Source organism: Polyodon spathula, chromosome 27 (genome assembly GCF_017654505.1).
Source record: "Polyodon spathula isolate WHYD16114869_AA chromosome 27, ASM1765450v1, whole genome shotgun sequence".
Lineage (NCBI taxonomy): Eukaryota > Metazoa > Chordata > Actinopteri > Acipenseriformes > Polyodontidae > Polyodon > Polyodon spathula.
The window spans coordinates 3,157,103-3,179,825 of NC_054560.1; the positions used below are offsets into that span (position 1 = coordinate 3,157,103).

A 22,723-nucleotide genomic window follows, 5' to 3' on the forward strand; every position below is an offset into this window, starting at 1 on the left:
GTTATTCATCAGTGTGAATCAGTTTCCCTTGCCAAACAGAACCAGCCCGTCAAACACGTTTCTTTTTTTATTATTTTAATTCAGTTTCTTTACAAAACTAGAAATATGAAACCTATCTATTTTAAAACGTTGTAACTCAGGAATCCGAACATATATTGGATTAAAAAAAAAAAAAAAAAAAACACCACACACACAACTCTTTCACTTCATGACAGCTGAGAAATCCCCTGGTGCCTGTGCTTTTTCTACAATCAAATAAATACACCCCGATAAAACCGGTTTGATCTGGACCTATTCATTTTAATGCAGGCTTAGCTGGGCGTTGAATATAATGAAACGGGTTAAAAATGTACAGTATTGCCAAAGGTTTTACATCACTCCATAGAATGAACTCATTTTGCTTCTTAATTTAAAGAATGCTATGGCAATATATTTAATTGCACACCGTTTTGTAGTTTTCCCCCATATGGTTACAAAGACAATTTGAAAAATGTGACATTTCCAAATCTAACACCTAATACTGTACTATTACAGGTTCCTGTGGACTATTGCACTATAATTGTAATCAAAAATTACATGTAAAAAAATATATATTTTTTTAATGTCTCAATCCTAAAATTCTAGGTGATATTAAGCTTCTGGCCATAGCTGTACATACTGCACTTCAGACTGGTCACTGCACCACACACCCTCTCCCTCCCAATCAGATCACATGTTCAAGACCTCATTTCAGTCAGTTTAAAAAACAGCAAACTAAAAAAGGTGCAGCCATTTATTTTTATTATTTTTTACAAACCTTAACAAGTCAGTTAAAAACAATGTATTCCTCTTTACAAGAAAAAGGGGGGCACACACAAAATTACAGCACTGAACTCACACTGCCACAAAAAACAAATTGCATTCAAAAGTATGTACATACATTTACAAAATAACCAGTTTAAAACAAATTAAAAAAAAAAAAGCAGCCTTTTATTCAATGCACAACATATGCAACTTTAATAGAACAAAAAAAAAAAAAAAAAAAAACACATGCACAGATTGACTAAAACCTGGTTCAGCTTGAACTGATTGATTCATTTTTCAGAGATGCCTGCTAAAAGCGCACTATCACCCCCCCCCCTCCCTCTATTATATTAATTTCATGTGACCAGGGTTTCAAAAGATGGATGCTGAATCTGGGTATTACAATAAAAAATTAGCCTGTCCCTGGTCAGCCCTCCCTATCCCACCCCAGATACGCTGACCGAGAATCAGTCACCCTCGCCTCCCCCACTCCCAGTTAGTCAGCCTTGTGCATAGTTGGTTAAAACAGTCCAGGAGGTCAGTGCCTGTACAACTCTTCAGCTTTCTTCATCATCCTCCTCCTCCTCTCCATCATCTTCTACATCCCTCTTCCTCTTCTGTCCTGGAGCAGCATCTAGGGGTTGTTGCAGGGCTTAGAAATTAGTTTAAATACAGAAATCACAGGACGAAAATACAGAAATCAAAACTTAAATATGTAGCAATGCTTGGATACAGGTAACAGAATGACCACATTTCAGCTAAATATATAAAAATAAAAAAAAAAAACTAACCATCCACTTCCTCATCCTCGCTGTCGTCATCATCCTCATCTTCGTCATCATCGTCCTCCTGGAAGGAAAGCAGAATCAGCATTAGAAGTCAGATCGCACAATGCAGATGAACTTAGGTGCCTCGTGTATCATGGGTTTGAAGCAGCCCTTCAATGCAACTTGGGGGGGGGGGGGGGGGGGGGGGGGGGGGGCAGGTATTCAAGCTAGTAGCTCAAAATCAAGTTTGAACCATTTACCTGATGAAAACTGCCTCCCACAAGATACCTCGTAAGCCAGTTGGAGTGAATTAGCTCATTAATATGAAAAAAGGTACCCTGCCCCCTGGGCTTACCTCTTCCTCAGCCCCCTCGTCATCATCCTCCTCCTCATCTAGCCCCTCGTCCACAACCCCATCATCATCGCAATCCTCTTCCTCCTCGTCATCCTCATCCTCCTCTCCATCCTCATCCTCATCTAGGAACATACAGGTCAATCATGTCAACAGAAACCACATCCCCTTAACGAAATGCATGCAGATTGCAACTGTGGAAAACTGATGTGTCCACATACATCCACAACCTTTCGTGAATCTATTCATTGAAATTTTTGTATGGCACAGATGATCATTAACATATTTAGCACAGACTGCTGCTATGAATCTGGTTAAGACAAAGTGTGCCACCTATTGGATATAAACTAATTAATGCCCTACAGAAGGTGTCATATGATCCACACACCACACTTCATAGTTAGGGTTCTTATCCGACCAAGCAATGTTACAACCCAGGTATGACACCTAAGCCACAAGACTGCAGTAGCATAATCTGTGGCAAACTAGTGAGAAGAGGAACGAGAAATGTAGTCCTGGAGGGCTGAAGGATTAGGCAGATCTAGGATGAGATACACCTGGCTAATATTTAATGAATGTCATCTGCCTGTGATTAGCAGACAAATATACCAAAAGGGCAGAAGTGTTTGTTCAGGGCAGTCCGTGTGAAGGCAAGAGGTGTAGAGAGGCCTGTGTGGTTCATAGAAGAAAAGGTAGTGTGTAAACCTTGTGTGCTTGTAAAGGTCTCACCTTCGTCATCCAGGTCATCGTCCAGCCCCTCTGGGTCGGAGTCCGGAGCCTCCTGGTCGTCGGCGTCGAAGCCGTCCAGGTAGGTGAGCTGAGGGAGCAGCTCCAGCACGCTTTCCCGGTAATCCATCAGCATCGTCACCTCGCAGTTAAACAGGTCCACGCTGTTCAGGTTGGGCAGCTTCTTCTACAGAAGCACAGGGAAGGGGCTCAGTTTCATACACACACACCCCTCCCCCCCTTCCAAGAGCTGCACTATATCACATGCATTTGTAATGGTCCTGTAGACAGGACTGTCTCTAGTAATATTGTTAGAGTGCCCAGCCCCTTTGGCCTCTTACCCAGAGATCTAGACGATGAAGCTATGAAGTATGAGCTTGTGTGGACCCGAGCTGGGCATTGCTTTGAAGTCTTGTTGTGGGGAGTTTCCGACAGCTAGCCAGGGACATTTAAGGAAACCAATCACATTTACTGTAGGTCACGAGTGCCTATCTTCCACTGCTAGCTGCCTTGCGCAAGTACAACGCACCCAACAGGGCTCCGTGGCATGTCAAAACTGCACAGAACACTTAAACTGATGGGACGGCCCACAACGAACACTGGAAGCGATCACATCATGCAGACTGGGCATGGACCTACCAGCGGGTCGAGGGTGCTGAGGTCCTTGATTTTATTGCCACTCAGGTTGAGATGCGTCAGGCTGGGACACTTCTCAGCCAGAGCCTCCAGGCCCCCGGATATCCTGTTATCACTCAGCTCCAGCTGCAATGCACACAAACAGTAATTACCACTTCAATGTATACGCTTTAAAAATGTACCTTTACAGATTAGCCAAAAAGGTGTATAAAAAAAAGTTCAAATACAATTTATAGCTTTACATACAATATTACAAAGTGTATAATGCATCATAATACACCAGATGAAGCTCTGAAGCTCACAAAGATCTTTACAAAAATACACTAGTCTAAAAATGTGAGCTTTTAGTCTTTGCATGGAGGAGGGGAATAAATTGTAGGTGAACAAACTCAAAGTAGATGGGGAAATCTACATTTAAAAGTTCAAGCTACTTAAATTCCCCACAAGACATTTATAGCAAGCATATGTTGATAGGAATATCCTATCTGAACACACTGTATAGAAGCAACTTGTAAAACAGCACCCACTAGTGTTCCAGGGGAGTACAAACTAATCCTATAACACTTGCTTCAGATACAGTAAACACACACCAGAAGTGGAGGCTCCACCCTCCCTCAATGAATTACTCATGTTTAAAAAATGGTCATGTGGAAAATGACAGGGATTGTTTTTGGGAGTCACAGGCAAACAGCTTGCAAGCCCAATTCACAGAAACACTGAGTACCATACAACAGTATGCAGACAGACATGAGACTGCGTTAACCACAAAACAGCACTGAAATAACAATGGGAGTGTCTATTGAGACAATGACTCATAGGCAGAAAACTTCATGCCACTAGCAAGCATCAGGCTGGGGTTACTACACGCACACAGTGCAGGAACCCCTCCAGGGAGGCTGAAGCAGGAGCACACTCACCTTTCTCAGCTTGTTCAGTTTGGGCAGATTGGATACAGACAGCAGGTTCACGTTGATCATGCTGAGGAACTCCAGGTTTTCAAAGTCAGCAGTGAGGCCGGTGATCTTCCCATCGTCCGAGCGACAGTTATCCAACACCAGCTCCTTGGGGGGGGGGGGGGGGGGGGGGGGGGGGGGGGGGGGGGGGGGGGGGGGGGGGGAAGGGGTCCAATTTTAGATACTGGCAGCCTAAACCTAAAACTGTTGGGTTTCTGAAAAACTGTTTGTTTTCTAAATTGTTGGCAAAATGACAGTTTACTGGGTCAGAACCAAAGTCTAAACTGTTTGCAAGTTCTTTCTCTTTTCACTGCAGTGTGAGAAGTTTAAAAAAATAAAAAACACAACTTGGGGACGGGGACGGGGGGGGGGAGAACGACACGACACACAAAAAGCAATTTATTATTTAACGCCACAAGTTAAATCAGTAAATCGCCTAATATTTTTCCACAGTTCTGGGAGTGGTAAACGACACTAAACCGGTTCTCTTCCCTTTGTTGGTCACGTGTCTACCCGTCAGGATTCCATGTGGTGGGTATATTGTTACAGTAATTAATAATTAAAAAAAAGAAGAAAACTTAGTACATTTATAACAGACATTCTGTCAAGGCCCAATCCCTTTCTTGCTGCGCCCCGCCAAAATAACCACCTATTGAAGAGATGGAAGCGGCCCTTCAATTTTGCAACCAACTTAATAAAAATCAACACAAACTTTACAAGCTTCCCAAAAACTGTGCAAGTGCTTGCCGCGTATGATTAAAAAAAAAAAAAAAAAAAAAGTCTTATTACTAATTAAGTTAAATACGGCAGCAACTCGGGTGGCGACGGCGCATACACTCAACCGCGCACACAACTTTAATCTCGCCATTTCATTGTAATGACGCCGCGGCCTCTTAAATTAGCACATCAGATGTTACCCTTGGATATGTGACCAGGACCACATTACCAGAGACAACATTACTTATGACAGACTACGGCAATATAAACCCAATTTTAAAAACTCCATATTACTTGCTCTTAAACAGAATTCTCATAAGCAAATATTTACTATAAAAAGTGCTCTTAACCGAAATCTCTCAAACGTAATGTACCGTTTTATTTTCTCTTATTTGGATTATCCCCATTTACTACGGACTACTGTGACTGCGCTTATCTGTAATGAGGTATTTTGTAACTGAATCGCCCTTTACAAGCGTTTGCCAGTTATGTACGCGTGTTTTAATATATTAATATGCTCCGTTTTGAAAAGGGACAGCGTGCACCGCGCCTATTGCTTGAAATGGCGATTTATAACATATGCACAGTGTAGGTAAAGTTCATGCAAGACCAGCCAGCTATACCGTGACCCTAAGCGTGGGGCATTTCCACAGGGCCACGTGTGAAACGACACACAACGCGTATTCCAGTATCTAAATAAACGCGTGAACCAAACAAGCACACGTACAATGCTAGTGAGCAGGTTTTCAATCGCATGTTAGAGAGCTGCACTGAGGGAGTCGAAGCGAATGAATGAATTGTTCTTTGCCACCATGTGCTCCGTTACACATGCGGCACCGTAAAACTGAATTTGTTCAACTATAAAACGAGTTTTCCAAACGCCCACCACTCAATTAACCGTGTACCCCCGTCGTGTAAATACCGTATTAAACCACACCGACAAAACGAAATAAAAACACGGCGTGTCCCCCCCCCCACCGATTCGATTTTAACTCCATTGCAATACTTACTTCTGAGGGCTTCCTGTTTCTCAGCTCCAAATTGATTCTCTTTTTCATTTCCATTTTCTTAAAGCTTTCTTACGGCTTTGCAGTGCCACGAAATGGGTGGGGGAAAAAGAGAAGTATTTCTTTTTTCTTTTAAATAAATAAATAAATAAATAAAAAATCGCCAGTTAAAAGCACCCGAAACAAACCTGCCTAGTTTCTTTTTAGAAGGAACTTCAGCTAACAGGCGCCAACGACCACAAAGCGTTCTTGCGAGCTCAACCCTGCCCCCACGGGGTTATATGGAGCGTTGCAACCAATCAGATTTAAAGGGACAGTAACACCTTTTTAATTGTGGGCAGGTCTAGTCACTATTGGGGGTCAAGCAAGTCTGTCAAGGGCCTCGATTAAGGGTTAAAATGGGAAACGATGGCTTTGGTCTTACTTTAACCCACAAAGCAGTTTAAATGTTAGTTTTTAAATATGAACATGTACTATCGCTTATTACTGCTGCATGCAGTCACCCCTGGGACAAGCAGGGTTAAAAAGTAAGCTTGTCTCTACACAGCAAGATATACGTCTGCAGAACGTAAACGAACTGAAGTTATACAATAATTTGACACCTGTTCACGTTTTATAAAACTAAAGCAACCGAAGACAAAAAAAAAAAAAGTCAAACTGTTTAAAATAACGACTTTGTTGGTTCTATTTATTTATTTTTTTTTTTTTAATGAACACACTTTTTTGCTCCAAAAATAAATAAATAAATAAATAAATAAATAGAGTCACCATCAATCACCGGTGACTATAAAAAATGACTGACCCATTACACGTCAAAAAATAATGGAAAAAAAAAAAAAAAAAAATACATTAAAAAGAATACGGTCGTCAAAATGCTTAATTCTGCCCCCTAGTGGACCAACCGCAGAGAGACCATGTCTTGTCATAAAGACACTTAAATATCCTGTTCAGTCACTGCGTGCATATTTTTAACATGTTAAATTTCCCATCTATGTATCGGTTTAATAATGCGTAATGTTATTCATTTTTATTTTTTCGAAATTGTTCACACACACCGTTTTAAAAAGTCTAAAAATAAATACATGAAAAAAAAAAAAAACTCGTGACCGACGGAGAAATAGGTATAGATTGACAGTCTCTGAGATGTAAAGTTTGCATGCATTTCTTTGGAACCATGAGCTATATGGGTTAATGAGGCTTTACTACTTGACCCAGAAACCAAACAAAAAAACCCAAATGTAGCTTTGTTCAGAAATGTCCGCGGGCATTTCAATACACCTCCCACCCCCAAACCCGACTGCCGCGCCACACAGACTGGCCGTGCCGGTACTTGCAAATGCAGCTGGTAGGGGGCAAGGTGGTTGTTTGAACACCCCCATGGAAATGTTTGCAGTCTTGCCTTCCATGTTAGTTTTAACCATTAAACTCTACGCTTACTTTTAATTAACAAACGAGCAACAACAAGATACTTCTACAACTAATAATTATTACATTCACTACTGTCACGAAGCTGTTTTTGTTTTGCAGAATGAGAATTAGTAGAAAGTCTACTGGCAACTAAAATTTTACCAGGACCGCCCCTCCCGGAAAATTAGATTCCAAGGTTAAATAATTTTGAAATTCGAAATGAGTTCTCGTCAATATATCTGTCCATAATTATTTCTATGAATCAACGCAGCATCCACAGCGAACTCTGCTGCGTGTTTACATGCTGGCTTAAAACTGGAACTGTGACAGAACTGAGCGAGGCTTGTCAGCCACACTGCTTGTGGATTGCCACGTTTCTTGCAGCGACCCCCACCCATCCCCCAAGCGTCTACAGCTTAACCTTTGTGGCGTCGATGGTCTTCCCCAGGTGTCCAAGCCCAGCGCTAATGGCCAATCTCAGCACATGCTTTCGTTTCAGAGTTTAGATGCTCAATATTGCACAAGTCAAATTTTGATAGCGCTTTTGAAACGAGTCAAGAAAATGTATCCTTGATCCCATTTTACATGAACATAATCTAACCATGAAGGAATTCGTGCACATCACAAGCTTTATATACACACACACACACACACAAATGTGCTGAGCAATACAAGCCACTTGTATATTAAATAATATCTCTACAACAAGGACGTAAACGAGTTCGTAGCAATTAATATAACCTGTTCACGTTATACACCATGGCAAAATCTCCTTTATAGTGAACTTTACAAAAAAAAACATTTAACGGGATCTCATGCTACAAAATAGGATTGCATCATGATTTCTAAAATATAAAATGGTTGGTCTAGTGTAAAATGCATATTGACAAACAGATGGATCAACTGTAGTCATTTAATGAGTAGAGCATATCATTGTTTATTTTAGCAGAGGACATGCACGGGTATCGTGAATAGTGCACCAGCAAAAGATAACAGAACGTAACACAAAGGGCGATACTGAAAACCCAACTAAACACAAACACTCTTAATCAATGACTCCTACAAAGTAGCGTAGCTGATTATCTGTTATTCACAAAAGCGAATTAAGCGCCCTCTAGTGGATTCAATAGCGTAATCCGCAGTCCAGACAAAACATGTGCTCGTTTTAAAATCTATTGTTAATTACTAGTGAAGAAACTTTTTCGTTCACCTATTGTTCCCCGCCCCAATTTTAATACATTATTCAAGTCCCCGGTATGCTTATGCTACTGGTTCAAAAACATACAACTTTTCTTTTAGTCAACAACCTTCAAGAAACTGTTTATTATAAAGATACAGCTTGTTGATACACAGAAGAGAAAGTGACATTAAATTAACTTGGGGCGCTTACAGAGACACAGAACACTGTGATTCTGTTATAAACATGTTTGTTGCTTACTGTTGGTACTTGTAGCCTCGATTTGGTGGAAAACAGATAACAGTAAAAACAAACATGTCGCATGTAACCAGCGCATTTCTTATAAAAACAACACAATATTCTATATAAATTTAAAGTGGCCTCCCTGTAGCCAGCGCCTCCCCTTCCCTCCAACAGAAGCCTACTTCATAGAAAGAATGCAAAGTGGGGTTTTGAATACTGGGTATGGGCATGACTGAAGTGCGAGACCCACGACTGGGTTTTCTGCAAGCTCTTTGGCTGCAGGGCTAGAAACAAGAGTTCCTAAAACTTGACTGGATTAGAAGTTTGGGCCAGATTGGCAGCTGCTTTTTCTTGGTTTCCGTTTGAAGTTTTCTTGGTGAATTTATTTCTCTTGTCTGGCCACGCAACAGGCAACACCAGCAGTTTACACTTTGCAAACAGGGTGTCATTAGACTCTACAGGATTGTGAACCACAAACTGCAACACTGCAAGCAGAGAGATCTCAAGAGATTTGGAGAATCTAGATCAAAACACTGCAGAAATTAAACAAGGAGGAAATGCACACTCCAATTATACAGTAAAATACATACTGTAAAGTTTATTTTTTTTTTAATTTGAAGTCATTCTTATTTTCACTTGAACTGTTCTGAAATAATAAAAAAAAGCCTTACACAGCCACAACATGTAACTGCTTTTATCACACTATTAGCGTGAAAGTAACCTAACCTTGTTCCAGACATTATAAAAGCTCTGTGATATATATTTCCCCCTTGTGATTTCCTTTGAAGATAGAGGCTGTTTCTCCACAGATTTAGACCGGCTCAAAATTGAATTCTTACATTTCAGTATAGGACTTTACTGCATACAGTCTGCACTACAGGACAAACAAAACACACACGAAGTCCAACTTTGATCTGCTCACGCCAATGTTTCAGGTGTCTGGAGTAAGTTTAGCACATTCAGTGCAGTGATTCAATGCCACATATGCAGCTACAGAACAGCCTGGCACGGTGCCAGGATGTATCATTACTGCTTCACTGAAGAAGTGAAAGGTTATACAGGTAATTCTGATATTTCTGATTCCCTTCTCCAGAATTAACAAGGAACCAAAATGGTGACTCGCTTGTTTCTGGGGGAGTGATTTATAGCTGCAGATCAAAGCACATTTTTTCTTTTAGACTGTGAAGTTAACGGAAAATGGTCAGATCCTGTATGTTTCCCATGGAAAAAAAGATGGCTTGGCAGGACACGTGTGTCTGCAGCCGCTTCCCGGTGCAGGAGTTGCAGCGGTGAACCGGGATAAAAATAATAATTGATTTAAAACACAAAAAAACAAAACGATACCAGACGAATTAAAAGATACCAGAGGAATGGAGTTGACAAACCAGATCATCCTCTGTAAATCTCCTCACCATTTTTACATCAAACCCCACAAACCCACCCACCCAGTAAAAAAAAACATCAGAGATGTGAAAAGAGGGAGCTCTCCATTTCTGACGTCAATTTCGAGTGGAAGGACGGGAGTCCGACGTCAAAATCTGAAATAAATTGGAACAAACCATTAGAAAATTAAACAAACACGGGGCAGGGGCCGATTGCAGAGCTTTAAAAACTAAATCCAACCGTGTAAAATGTCCGACAGCATTGAAATCATGTTAGGTTCTTGGTCTGGTCTACGGTACTGCTCAGACGAGTCTGATACCCAATAGGAGATACACACTAGAGCTTACAAGTTCAACCAAAGTGTATTCCCCAGTTTATATCTCTGAAAGTGAGTACAGTGTCATGAAAACCCTCAACCATTTGTCAGTTTTTCTTCAACACTGGAGAAGAATACGGTTCCCATTTTTGCCTATTTCTCCTTAACAAGCGGAAATATTAAAATGCTGTTTGTGACGTTAAGATCTGTGCGACGCGTAATATTAGCATTGTGACCACTGGAATAGCAGCAGCAATTCATCCATAACCTCAAAACACAATCAAATGATAAAATAAAACGTACAGTATAGGAAATGAAGGGGTCAGTTTGATCAGCCTACAGCCAGCAGTTATGCTACAACTGGGCGTTTCTGGAGCATTTCGCAGCATTGAGGAATCACCCTTATCCATTACCTATCCGTGAAATCCAGGGCGACTCCCCAGTGCTGAAGAATGCGCAAATAAAATCCAGCCTTGACAGAACGCCGAGGTGTAAGTTGTTCAACTCGGGGGAAGCAGAATGCTGTGAGGCCCCTACCCATGTCTCCCTGCATCCGGTTGACAGGACTCTTGTGCTGCTCCTCGATGTGCAGTGTCATCTCCTCGCGGGATGGGGTGGAGTGCGAGCACTGTAGGCAGTTATAACGCCCTCTAGTGTGCTCCCACACAATGCGACTGTTGAAAGACTGGCCTGTGAATGTCAAAAGACAGAAAATAATAATAACAATAATAGTAAGTTATTATTAACATTTATTTGGCACAACCCCTTTACCCAAGGCGACTTACAGGAGTTACAGGGCAGTACAGTGTTACAGTGCTAAACTGATATTTAAATACAGTATAATTTACAGTAAGTGCAAATTATACTAATAAGATGCAACAAGTTAGTAGTATTATTATTATTCCAGTTAATCTCAGCTGAGAGGTCAAATGATTTAACGCCCATCAACTACTACAAATATAGCTTTCAACAGCTTGGCCAAGTGTTTTTACTGCATCACTTTTAGTCCATTCCAATTCAGGAGCTTGTTCCAGCCAGATCGTTCAGTACTGAACTGAACACTTGACCTTGTTGGGACAAGACTGCTCAGTCAGAAAAAAAATAAAAATAAATTACATTATTCCTAAATATCCCAAAACCACAAATTGTCCGTCTTGGCAGGCTGCAGGAAATGGTTCTTACTGTTTATTGGCTATGGAATTGTAGCATCAGACTAAATCATTTCTTAGATTTAAATACTGTACAACGTCCACTTTCTTGAAAAATCCGACAGAGGTTTCAGTCAAACCTCGTCCTAACACTGAACTTCTATTAAACACCTTCTGAAATCCACACATCTCACCTTGGTTTTTCTTCCACACAGCGTTGGAGGCCGGAAGCCCGGCTTGGTTGGGAACGTACGGCCCGAGGCGCTGCTGTACGACAGACTGGGGCAAGGAGTAGGAAGTGGGGTGCACATAGGGCAGGAAATGGCCAGGCATGGAGGAGTCGTGCGACTGGCCAGCAAAGCGCAGGGGTGAGGGTCCGAACTGGGAGGGTTCGGTCAGCTGGAAGGGGTGCGGACTGGGAGAGACCAGGGGTACAGAGTTGAGAGAGCTCTGGACACTGGGCAGGCTGCTGGGGAGGGAGGGCGCAGCCTGGGAGGGCAGGGGCTGGGAGGGAGCTGAAGCCAGGCTCGAGGGCACCAGCTTCTCAAGGTGCCGGATGACACTCTGCAGTTTGGGCAGCTCGGGGGTGGTTCGTTTGACCTGCGGTTTGGGGAGCTCTGTGGCCGGCGGAGTGCCTGGTTTAGGCTTCTCCAGCTTGTGAGCTGCTTTGTTTTTGACAACCTTGGAGCAGACGTGGAGATGCTTGAAAAGGGCCCGGTGCGTGCGTAAATGCACCTTGCAGTTTTCACATCTGCAAAAAAAAAAAAAGAAAAAAAAAAACCTGTGGCTCTGAAAAGCTCATTATAGCGGACAGGTGCTTGTATAAAAAAAAAAAACCACCCATTATAACTGCCACTTTGCAGACTGTTTCTCAGAAAGACCAAGAATTGGATGGGTATGGACTCTGATCTACCTAATCTAGGGTAGTTGAGGTACACTGGAGGCAAGTGTGGGGAATCCCACATGACAGACTACCTGTCAAAACATGTATCCAGTTTTATTACCAAGGTTTCTTTAGTTCCAACCTACTTGGGGCCTCATTTACTAGTTATGCCTTTCACAAACACAAAATATATCAACTGGCTATATTTCTCTATTCAATTGTTCTACCTAAATATGTGATTAAAATAGAGCCTTTCCTGGCGTTCCACATACTTGTAAAAACATAAATACACTGATCTATCTGTTTAGTTCAAATAATAGACCGCCTAGCTTGTTACCCAAGTATAGATATCCTCCACACCCCACCGACTTACATGAAGTAGCGATTGGGTTTGTAATGTTGACGCATATGATCCATGAGCTGTTGCATGCTGGGAAAGGTCCCTGTGCACCTCAGAGTGGAGCAATGGAACAGTTTACCTGGAAGAGATGAACACACACTCACTGAGCACCCTTTCGTCTGGACAAAAGGAGCCGGCCCCTTTCCTGTGATTGCTAGCCGTGCTTACCCTGCAAGGACTGTGTTGTGATGTAGTGGCTTCCCGTGTGCCTCATTAGTTCTTGCATGTCCCAAAAAACTTGCTTGCAGCCGGAAAAAGAGCAATGCATCCCTTTTCCTGTAAAAGGACAGAAATATTGTCAAACCCAAGTTCCTGAAATCCCAGGCTAACCATTGTGAGATTACCTTCATGCAGCTAATTTAAAATGATTGTTCTTAAGTGTTGTCCTACTGAGCTCCACATCATGTCCTGTACTTTTTTTATTTACTTATTTTTTTTTAGACTATGTCTTGGATGCTTTACTACACACCTCAATAACCTGCTGTGAGCTGATCAAACATCTTGCAAGAGTTATCCAACCTCTAACAACCTTCACTACCCCAGATTACCATAACCAGCAAATTGCTGTTGACTGACCATTTTTGTATGGCATCTCAACAAGTGAATCCTACACATGTTGCACCTGCATCTCATACCTGACCTGGGTTCACTTATAATCAGAATTACTATTACAGCAGCACTGTTTGATGGAATTGCAATTGCAATGCTATTTCGTTCAGTTACAGTTAATTATGCTGCAGTAATTAAAATTATAATTACAACAATGGCACAATTACAATTGCAATTACACAGATGTGCCAATGGTGCAATTACAATGACACTGCAATTAATTCTGAATTGCACAACTCCAATGTAATTACCGCCAGGTCTGTCTGATACAATACCTTCCATGGCACTGCAGGAGACCGGTGCTCCCTGCTCCTCCTTTGGTAACACGGACATGTTGGTGCCCGCAGACGCCAGGGCTCCTGGTAAGGAAACCCCACTTGCGGACTGGGCTTCAACAGCCAGGAGGTCTGACAGCTTCTCCAGGGTATACTCTCTAGAACAAAACAAACAATGGCTTCAGCAAGTCCATAAACAAAAGCATCAAAGCTGAGACAAGCTATGTTTATTTTACACACACTAAAGTACAGTATGACACAGAAAACAGGCACAGAATCCAGCCCTTTCTTTAAATACTCCCAGTGTTTTGATCCTATCTTCTGTTCTAAGCTTACTTTTACTCAGCTTCCACGTATGCCCTCTTGTTATACTCTGCTAAATTTGCAGTCGTGTCTAGGCTGAAGAGATTTCATTATTTTAACCTGTCCTCATAGCTCACGTCATTAAGTCCTGGGATCAGCCTAGTTGCCCTTATGTAACAAAACTAGTCAACATTCTGGGTAAACACTTGGATAACGGTTGAAATATATTTAAGTTATAAGTTGCAAATATGGTGCCTAATGTTTTTAAAAACTAAATAAACATGTCTTTTTTTAAAGTTATTTTTACTCTCATTTGTCATAAAATACATATTACGTATTTGTCCTGTAACTTCATATTTCCGTGTGTGAAATGTACCCACACAGGCAAACAAATATCCTGTGAGACTCCTCTGCTAATTCAACGCACTGTATACAGCTATATAAAATAAAGCCGTATCGTGGTCTTAAAAACAGTCAATGCACCTTTTGCTGTTGTTGTTGTTGTTATTATTATTATTATTATTATTATTAATATAAAACAGGACAAGAATAAGAAAGTGTTCCGTTCAAAACAGCGCTCGCCTAGTTCGGGAGCGGGAAAAAAAAAACAAACCCAAAATGTCTCTATCAGACACGTTCGAGTGGAATGGCGTTCGTATTCTCTCAATTCAGTCATTTTAAAATCTTTTAAAAATATATAAATCTTATTACCTTTTAACAACAAATATTACGCTTCTATTATGAGTCTACGCATCCATTTTGGACGAGACGAGCTGTCGCGAGATAAGGGAGCGGCGTTACTGTGACGCAATCCCCTTGCTTGGTGGATTCGTGCGTCGTGCGTCGCTAAACTGCTTTGAAGTCTGTTTACAATTAGTGCTATTTATTGTTGTATAATCATAGGATTTCATTATTGTACCAAAATACCACCCGTTCACAAGACAGTGTTATTAGCAGTGTTAAAAACACACTGTTGAAAATAACCTTTTAAATTCCTTTGAAATGTAGGAATAATAACCTATACCATTTTTAAAATTTGTTTTTTTAAAAGTTCATACTGTGCTAACCTCGTTTGAAGACTCCGAATCAATGAAAATAAAGGCTTAGTATTTCGGACACAAGTAATTGCCTAATGCAAAATATTCTGCATTAAGTGGTGGTGTTCACAGTATCAGCAGGATCCCAGATGGCCTAGTTCTGCAAAAACAATTTAAATAAAAAAGCTTAAAATAAACAAATCATGAGGTTTATTTAAATCATTGTAGCTAACAAAACAGTTCCATTAATCTCAGCCATTTTGCACTGCCCTTAGCTATGCAGGTCTCAAATGTGCAGTTTTGAAAGAAACCCTTAAAAAAAAAATTAAAAAAACATTACATCTGGTACTACATTAGGTTAAAAGAAGCTCTCAATTTCTATGGTTTATTCGAGTAAAGGACTCTGGAAATACAACATTGTATGGCTTGTGAACAGAGTTTTCTTTCAGACAGTGTAGTGCCAGATCCCATGTTTTGAAATTGAAATACATGTTTGCTAGAATGTGTTTCTTTCAAAACTACACATTCAAGACCTAGAAAAGGAAGATATGTGTATGGTGGAAAAATGTTATGCAGCTATTTTGCTAGCTACAGTTCATTTCAAAAGCACCTTCCTTTTGAAAAGGTGAGGCATGGTTTGTGAATATGACCCTGTTTTATAAAGGATAGTAAAACCCACAGAATGTAATGCATTCGGTTTCACTGGCACCCAGTGTACTCTGCTTAAATATCATGACTACCTCTGCAGCCATCATCTTCCTCTATTAGACACCATTCACTGAAGACGACCAAAGAATACAATACTGTTTTTATTTTTCATTCAGAATACTTCAGAAAAAGCTTTTTTTTTCATTCAAGTTTTTGGGAAGCGATCGTTCTCATTCAATTACAAAGACATTAGTTATAATAATAAAAAAAGAAACACTACACAGTTACATGACATACATGATACACTGATGGAAAGCAAAATAGGGTGTTGCTACAACAGATCCTTCTATAGATGTAATCAAAGACTATACATTGAACCCAGTGTATATTTTTTTAGGTGATAAGCAATGACATGCAAAAACCACAAGGCCCAGTACAGAACTTCATTAGTGCTGTTCAACACACACAAACCATATTTACCCTCTTAGAATGTCATATCTCTTAATAGCCTGTAGATGACAGTAACATATGGTCCACCAAATACCTTACACATCTCGTCTTAAATCAGTACCGAGCTTGGGGTTAATTAAAAAAAAAAAAAAAATTAAGTTTACATAAAATAAAACAATGGAGGTTAAATCTGCACTGTCCCTCAATTCTAAAATAATGATTTGGTGTCAAGTTTATTGCTAGCTGTGTATCATTTTCTGAATGTGTGAGTGTGTGTGTCTTTGTGTATATGTGTGTCTGTCTCTGTGTGTGTGTGTGTGTGTGTCTATATATGTGTTTCTGTCTGTGTGTGTGTGTGTGTGTGTGTGTGTGTGTTCCACACTTCATTAGAAAGTCGACTACTGTTTACATTTGTCAAAAGCAACTTCATTGGCTCCCCACTATGTTACTTTGTGTCCTAATTAGGCAGGTTTCTGTTTCTACTTGCAGCAATTGGAGGTTATACAACACTTCCTCATGCATAGGAAATAACTATTCTTTCAACATTTTTTTTTTAAATCTAAAACATATTTATTACTTTAAAATGAATTTCTAAACAACATGGACTGTGAACCTCAATCACAGTGAAGTATCTTACATTTTTTGGGCACAGAAATATAGCTAGACTCTAGGCAGTTAGGCTGTAGGAACTCAGCAGCACCTTATTGCATATACTGTAAGTTCTTTGGTATAACTCATGGGGCACTGCACATGCTGATGATAAGGCTTTCATTCTGTTTCACTGTATGTTGCTCGGGGTGCACTGCAGTAATGCAATGCCCCTCAGCGGCTGGCATCTTGGTTCTACTGTTAACTCTTTACTGCCCTGGGTACGTTCCCATACCTATTTAATGCTATTTTCTCAATGTCAAATATACTGGACACTGGGCAGCAAAGGGTTACAATATATTAAATACAGGGCCGATTGGATTCAAGTTGGGCCTCAAAGAACACCAAGCTGTTCCAATAACTGCTCCCCCTCCCTCTGCAAGGAGCGGTGTTTCACTCAGCTCTCAATAAATAAAGAGTGATTCGTCAAGCACTGCGCAGGCTGATCGATCAATACTCCATACAGGATCATCACAGGTGATCCGCCTCTCCCTATTACATACAGCATCTAATTCCCTTCTTGAGCAACCTGTACCGTATAATGGTGCAAAAAGGGGTACAGGCTTCTGCTGGGTTGTACACTGTTTCATACATAATGCACGCACCTGTGTCTGAGTATAAGTGCTCCATGGCTGAAGGTGAGTGCAACTGCAAGCCATGGGGGCTGAAATGCTTAAGCATTGCTTTGTAAGAGTATGGCAAGTTTGGTAGTAAAATGTATAATATGCCATATTAAAGTAGGTGGATTTCTAATTGGCTTCACTGCATGCAAACCAGTATGTTTATCTCCCCAATATAAGTGCATGTGTCTATTTGCATGATTGTACAGTACTGTATACAGATCACACCCCCACAGCAAAACAACCTTTCGAAGCCTGTTCTGGAGCGCAGAATTAAAATTGTAGCCCCAGAACACATTTAGATGTTTTTCTGCATGTCTGGTGCACCAATGGGGCTGTGGAGGTGTATATATATATATATATATATATACATATGTTGACAACTTGGAAGTGTTTAAAGCTGCAGCCCCTGGGCCTGGATGTGATGCAGATTCTTCTCAGCTGAAGAATTCATATCTTCTCCACATAGTTCCCTGGGAAAAGCCCTTCTTTGCCTTTAAATTTTCCTCTCCACCAACCGGAGATGTCTAAGAAAAGAGAATAGAAGGACAGAAAATTAAAAAAAAATCTATAACACACTTAAATCATTAATCCTTGTGTGGCAAAGCAAGTGACTTTACTGTAAATACTTCCTTGATGAAAAACTGTTTGGATTTCTAACACTACCAATGAAGAACCAACCCTCCCCAAATAAAAATTCTAAACCAGAGCTCAGACATAACATTTTGATTTGAAAAGGATGAAAAGGTACCCAAATAAAACCAGAGACCAGAAACAGAAAACTCAGCCATGTAATTTAGAGGCTTATGTTGGTCCTTAGCAGTTTCTGAATTTGAATTCCTTTTACATAAAATAACATTGTGCTGATGGCGGTTTGGAGTAAACTAGCCCACGATGTGATATCATATCATGAATTGCTTGCTGTGATATATATTGCACTGTTACCCGATGGTCTATATTTTCCGCTGTGGGCAAATTGCAAGCAAATTACCCCCACCATAGTAAATGTATTACATAAGTGATTTGCCCACAATGGTAAAATCAGGTGTGTGTGTGCCCCCCCCCCCCCCCCACCCCACAGTGAGTGATGTCACAGCGTGGCCTGCTGCCTCACCCTCGTTTAGAATGTCGATGACGTCATTGACATTGAAGCTGAGCTCGTCGGTGTCCTGTCCCACATACTGATAGAGGGCCCGACAGCGGGGCCCCTGGGGGCGGGCCTGGGGTTTGGGCCGGCCCGTCACAGCCGGAGGGGGGCGGTGCTGGCTGATGCTCTTCTTCCTTTGCATCCTGCGAGACAAGAGAGACACGCTTACAGGAGAACCAGGACGAGGACCCCGGCATCGCTCACCCATTATATACACACTGCAAACGCACTGGCTGAGTTTGTCTAAGTGTGTTTTTTTGGAAGACTGCCACACACGGAAGTTTATTCAATTGATCGAAACAGATTTGAATACCACAGCAGTGAGATCTTTTTAATAAATCTCTAACAGTACTGTATGTGTGAGTCTCTTAGGAGTATTCTTGTCTTTAAAAAGTAAACCAACAGATTTGTTCCTTTTTTTACAAATACAATGACAAACGTGTCGATTCTTTAGCCAAGTCTTCAGTGCTGGAATTTGTTCCTGTTTTAATATTTAAACAGTGGCAGTATTTAGATCTTCAACTGTGCAGCTCAAGATCACGTGCAGTACATAGCAGAAATTTAGAGCTGTAGCCCCTCTTCGTCAGGACTGTGTCATTCTTGAGCACCGGCATTTCAGAAAATCAGACCAGAGGTGACATTACCCTGCCACACCCTGATCGGGCACGTTGAGGAACTCCAGGTTCTCTGCCTCTGAGATATTGTGCCGGGCCTTGGAGGTACAGCCGTGCTTGGGCAACACCCCCACAGGGGGGCGGCCCTGCTTCTGGGGCATGGTGTACTGCTGCTCCTGCTTCCTGGTGTCATTGCGGGAGAACTGCGCCGCTCCGTTCTTATAGTTACCTGAAGAGGCAAAGTGCATATAATTATATGAGGAGCGGCAATTCAGGTACTTCTCAATACAGGATTGACAGCGTTGCTGTTTAGAAGCCAGATGACAAATACAATCATTTCAAGCAGCAAGGTGTGAATGAAATGCAATGCACTAATGAAATGACTTGCTCCAACCTGGCACTAAGCTGTTTCTTGTAAATCGTTTAAATCGTTTAATTCTGTAATTAATTTGCCTTCACACTTCCTCCACAATAAGGCCCCGTGTTCCTGTTGTTTAAGGCAGACAGCTCAAGGGCACACGCACTCAGGGCTTCAATTATCACACAGATGCAGGTGCAGAAGGTTCTCGGTCAAATCCCTCAAAGGAATTTGCAGTGAACATTTGTCCACCAGACGAAAATACTAAATTAGGTTGCTGCTTTTTGTGCAGCACCTTGAAATGTTCCTATCACTTTAGTAGACACCCACACAGTAATTCACTAATCGTGGCACAGTATCCCCAGAATTCACCAGCCCTCAGAGAATGCATCATTGTTTGCAATGCCGTGATTGGTACATTCTTGGCAATGCTGTGATTGGTTCATTCCTTGCAATGCTGTGGATTTGTTCCTTACCTCTAGGGGGCCCTGGGGCAGATTTCCGAGGAGGGGCTCTGCTCTGGCCCTGGCCTTTCTTCGTGGGTTCTGTGAAAACAGAATAGTATTTAATTTTATATAATGGAAAATCTTCCTATCAGTCAATAGCATTCATATTACGAGCTGAGTTTATTGTTTCAACAGATGGAGAGATGGCTGATCATTGTTTTCACTGTCTGGTCATGTAGGCAGTAAGTTGTCTATGTGCTACACTTTAGTGGTTTTCAATATTTTTGACTCAGACAGAAAAATAAGTGCTGTATTGTATATAGAACAGTTTTTCAGGGGAATACTGAAAACCAAGCGTTTTTTGCTTCTATTGAAAAAAACAAAAAGCCGACTCTGTTGGTGACGGCAGGTGAGTGCTTCAGTCCCGCAGACTCACTGGAGGTTTTGGGCAGGCCGTCCCCAATGCTGACAGTCAGGGTCTTGCCTCCTGGTTTCTGTTGCGCCACGTCGCCCTGGCCCCGGGTAAACAAGACCAGACGAGAGCCCCCTCCACCCCATCCCTCCTTCTTCACCTTGAACTCGATCCTGGAGGAGGAGAGACACAGCTTTAACTGGGAGACACACTGACCATCCCTTCATATTCACAGCAGCCAGTTTCACTCTCAATCAGCGCTACTTGACAATGAGATGAGGAAACGGTTAGAGGCTGCTTGTCAGATGCTCACAGCTCTTCCGATCCCATTTCCAAGCCATTTGCCTTTTTGACCCAGGAGATCTACAGGGGAAGCCTGCAAGCTACCAGCCCCAGGGGGCCAAAGATCAGCCCTGCAGATGTACCCCTGGCTGGTAGGGTCCTCTGTAGCAAAGTGAGGAGAAACAGTCCCTGCTAATTTGCAACTTGGCACAGCCGGAACTCAAATCTGCTCTCCCTGAGTGCACGACTCATACGAAACACTAAGCGGCCTTGCCTCAGGGGCACCCTTCACACCTCCTGGAAATTGAAGCCTAGTTTGAGTACAGAGAGACCCTACCTGTCACTGAAGTTAAGGTTCAGTTTGCTCTTGGTCTGCTCCTCGAAGCGCTTGCACAGAAGGCTCAGGAACTCTGTCTTGAACATGGACTCCAGCAGGCTGTCATACTGCTCCTCGTGAATCACAAAGAAATCATCCTGCCGCATGCTGCAACACAGGATCACACACTCATGTTAGAAGATAAGGGGTTGTTTTTGTGATATAATTCTCTTCTATATGGCTTTCCCTGTGTGTGTTTTCTTAAATTCAATGTAAAGCTCATGGAAGGTTACTGATAAGAACACATTCCATATTTGGGTATGCCCTATGGAGGTTGTTGGTGTCTTGTACTCTTCCTGTGTCTTGCAATCTCTTGTAGTAATAAAGCAAGGTGTGTGTGTGTGTCAAATGCATGGGTTGCGAGTATGTTTACTAGAAGGACCAAGACGATTCCAAAGCTGTAACGGACAAAAAAAGTTACAAAAGAAAGAATTGTTGAAGAATGATGTGACCACAGGGTAGGTATAAAAAGGTTGGTTTACAGATCCTTGTTAGACTAGAGGAATGAGGACTGCACACTCAGTTATCTACCAAACTGGTAATTATGCACATTAATGGCTTTCTCGTATTGCATGTTGATTTTGACTTTAATAAAGTATTAGTATTAAACTGACTCATTGCTGTATTGAGCAAATGATTCTGAATTCATCCACACAGTAACACTCACTGCAGTGAGCCGGTTAACAGTCATTAACTGAGTATCATTATATTGGTTTTGTCTTAAGGCGTATCATTCATATTGGTGCCTACTTTGTTCTCAAAACACCGCCCAACCTATCTGAAACACAAACCGCTTGAAAAGGTCCTTAGATGTTTGTGAACAGGTGGGGTAATGCAGTCACGTGGGATGATGACACAGTTCATGATAATGTGGGAGCATTTGCCCTGGAACTTAACATGAACTTCGTCACATCTGACCCAATCTTTCCACACAAATGATCTAACAGTTACAAACAACTGCAGCAATGGAACCTGTAGAGCAGTTATGACCTCTCCTTTTAAACTACAGAAGGGGAATCAGTAGTACAGCCGGAGGTGTTGCGAGTCATTCCTCACAAGCGCTAGCACACCTCCTTCTCTCTCTTAGGCTCTCTCTGCTGCCCTGCATCGTCAGCTATCGTGCTTCCGTTGCAGAACCTTTGAAAAGATAAGTCTCGAATTTCTCGCTTATTTCAGCAACAACAAAGTAACTGCCTCTACAATAAAATCCCCTTCCTGCAATCTGAAACTAGGCCACCTCTGTGACGAGACAGCTGATAAGAGAGGGTGGCGCTGGTTGTGAACTCCAGTTCCCCATCCCCGGCTAGGTGACACCGTTGGAAAGTCACTCGTCAGCAGCTGGAGAGAGGGCTGGGGTTGTGTACGAAGGGGTTACAAACCTTAAAGACACACTCTGGATGCTCTTAATCTCCATCTTTCTCTTCAGGACCTCTTTGATCTGTCCCTTTTCAGGACCCTTCTTGACCTTTTCTCGACCAATCAGGTAAATGCCTTTGGGGGTCAGGATGAGGTCGCGTTTTATAGACTGCAAGCAGGAAAGGTGACACTTAATACGGGCATTATCAATATATATTAAAAAATATATATATTATTATCATGA

General features: G+C 41.7%; 3 protein-coding genes across 5 annotated transcripts in view; all 3 read right to left on the minus strand.

Annotated features, from left to right (window-relative positions):
- Positions 1 to 758: 758 nt before the first annotated feature.
- On the minus strand, positions 759 to 6,197 carry LOC121301674 (acidic leucine-rich nuclear phosphoprotein 32 family member B-like). 2 transcript variants are annotated; one of them, XM_041231259.1, is made up of 7 exons: positions 5,940 to 6,197; positions 4,182 to 4,326; positions 3,268 to 3,390; positions 2,632 to 2,815; positions 1,906 to 2,027; positions 1,575 to 1,632; positions 759 to 1,417 (listed from the first exon to the last, which is right to left on the minus strand). In XM_041231259.1, the coding sequence occupies exons 1-7, from the start codon at positions 5,996 to 5,998 to the stop codon at positions 1,341 to 1,343; spliced, it is 768 nt and encodes a 255-aa protein (XP_041087193.1). In that variant the 5' UTR covers positions 5,999 to 6,197; the 3' UTR covers positions 759 to 1,340. The 2 variants fall into 2 exon arrangements, with proteins under 2 accessions (XP_041087193.1, XP_041087192.1); XM_041231258.1 differs by lacking the exon at positions 5,940 to 6,197 and having other exon boundaries at positions 759 to 1,435; positions 4,182 to 4,322.
- A 2,067-nt stretch (positions 6,198 to 8,264) lies between these two features.
- LOC121301529 (zinc finger protein 414-like) lies at positions 8,265 to 14,880 on the minus strand. Its single transcript, XM_041231011.1, has 7 exons — positions 14,797 to 14,880; positions 13,783 to 13,940; positions 13,067 to 13,174; positions 12,872 to 12,977; positions 11,810 to 12,366; positions 11,005 to 11,157; positions 8,265 to 10,306 (listed from the first exon to the last, which is right to left on the minus strand). The coding sequence occupies exons 2-7, from the start codon at positions 13,838 to 13,840 to the stop codon at positions 10,230 to 10,232; spliced, it is 1,059 nt and encodes a 352-aa protein (XP_041086945.1). The 5' UTR covers positions 13,841 to 13,940; positions 14,797 to 14,880; the 3' UTR covers positions 8,265 to 10,229.
- A 1,033-nt stretch (positions 14,881 to 15,913) lies between these two features.
- Positions 15,914 to 22,723, minus strand: part of LOC121301591 (unconventional myosin-If-like) — a 30,285-nt gene continuing 23,475 nt past the window's right edge. For both annotated transcript variants that reach the window (XM_041231107.1, XM_041231108.1), the window contains exons 22-28: positions 22,503 to 22,648; positions 21,085 to 21,231; positions 20,490 to 20,638; positions 20,084 to 20,152; positions 19,280 to 19,478; positions 18,603 to 18,778; positions 15,914 to 18,015 (exon numbers count right to left, since the gene is read on the minus strand). In XM_041231107.1, the coding sequence (XP_041087041.1) occupies positions 17,939 to 18,015; positions 18,603 to 18,778; positions 19,280 to 19,478; positions 20,084 to 20,152; positions 20,490 to 20,638; positions 21,085 to 21,231; positions 22,503 to 22,648 (963 nt within the window). In that variant the 3' untranslated portion in view covers positions 15,914 to 17,938. The remainder of the gene's footprint in view (positions 18,016 to 18,602; positions 18,779 to 19,279; positions 19,479 to 20,083; positions 20,153 to 20,489; positions 20,639 to 21,084; positions 21,232 to 22,502; positions 22,649 to 22,723) is intronic.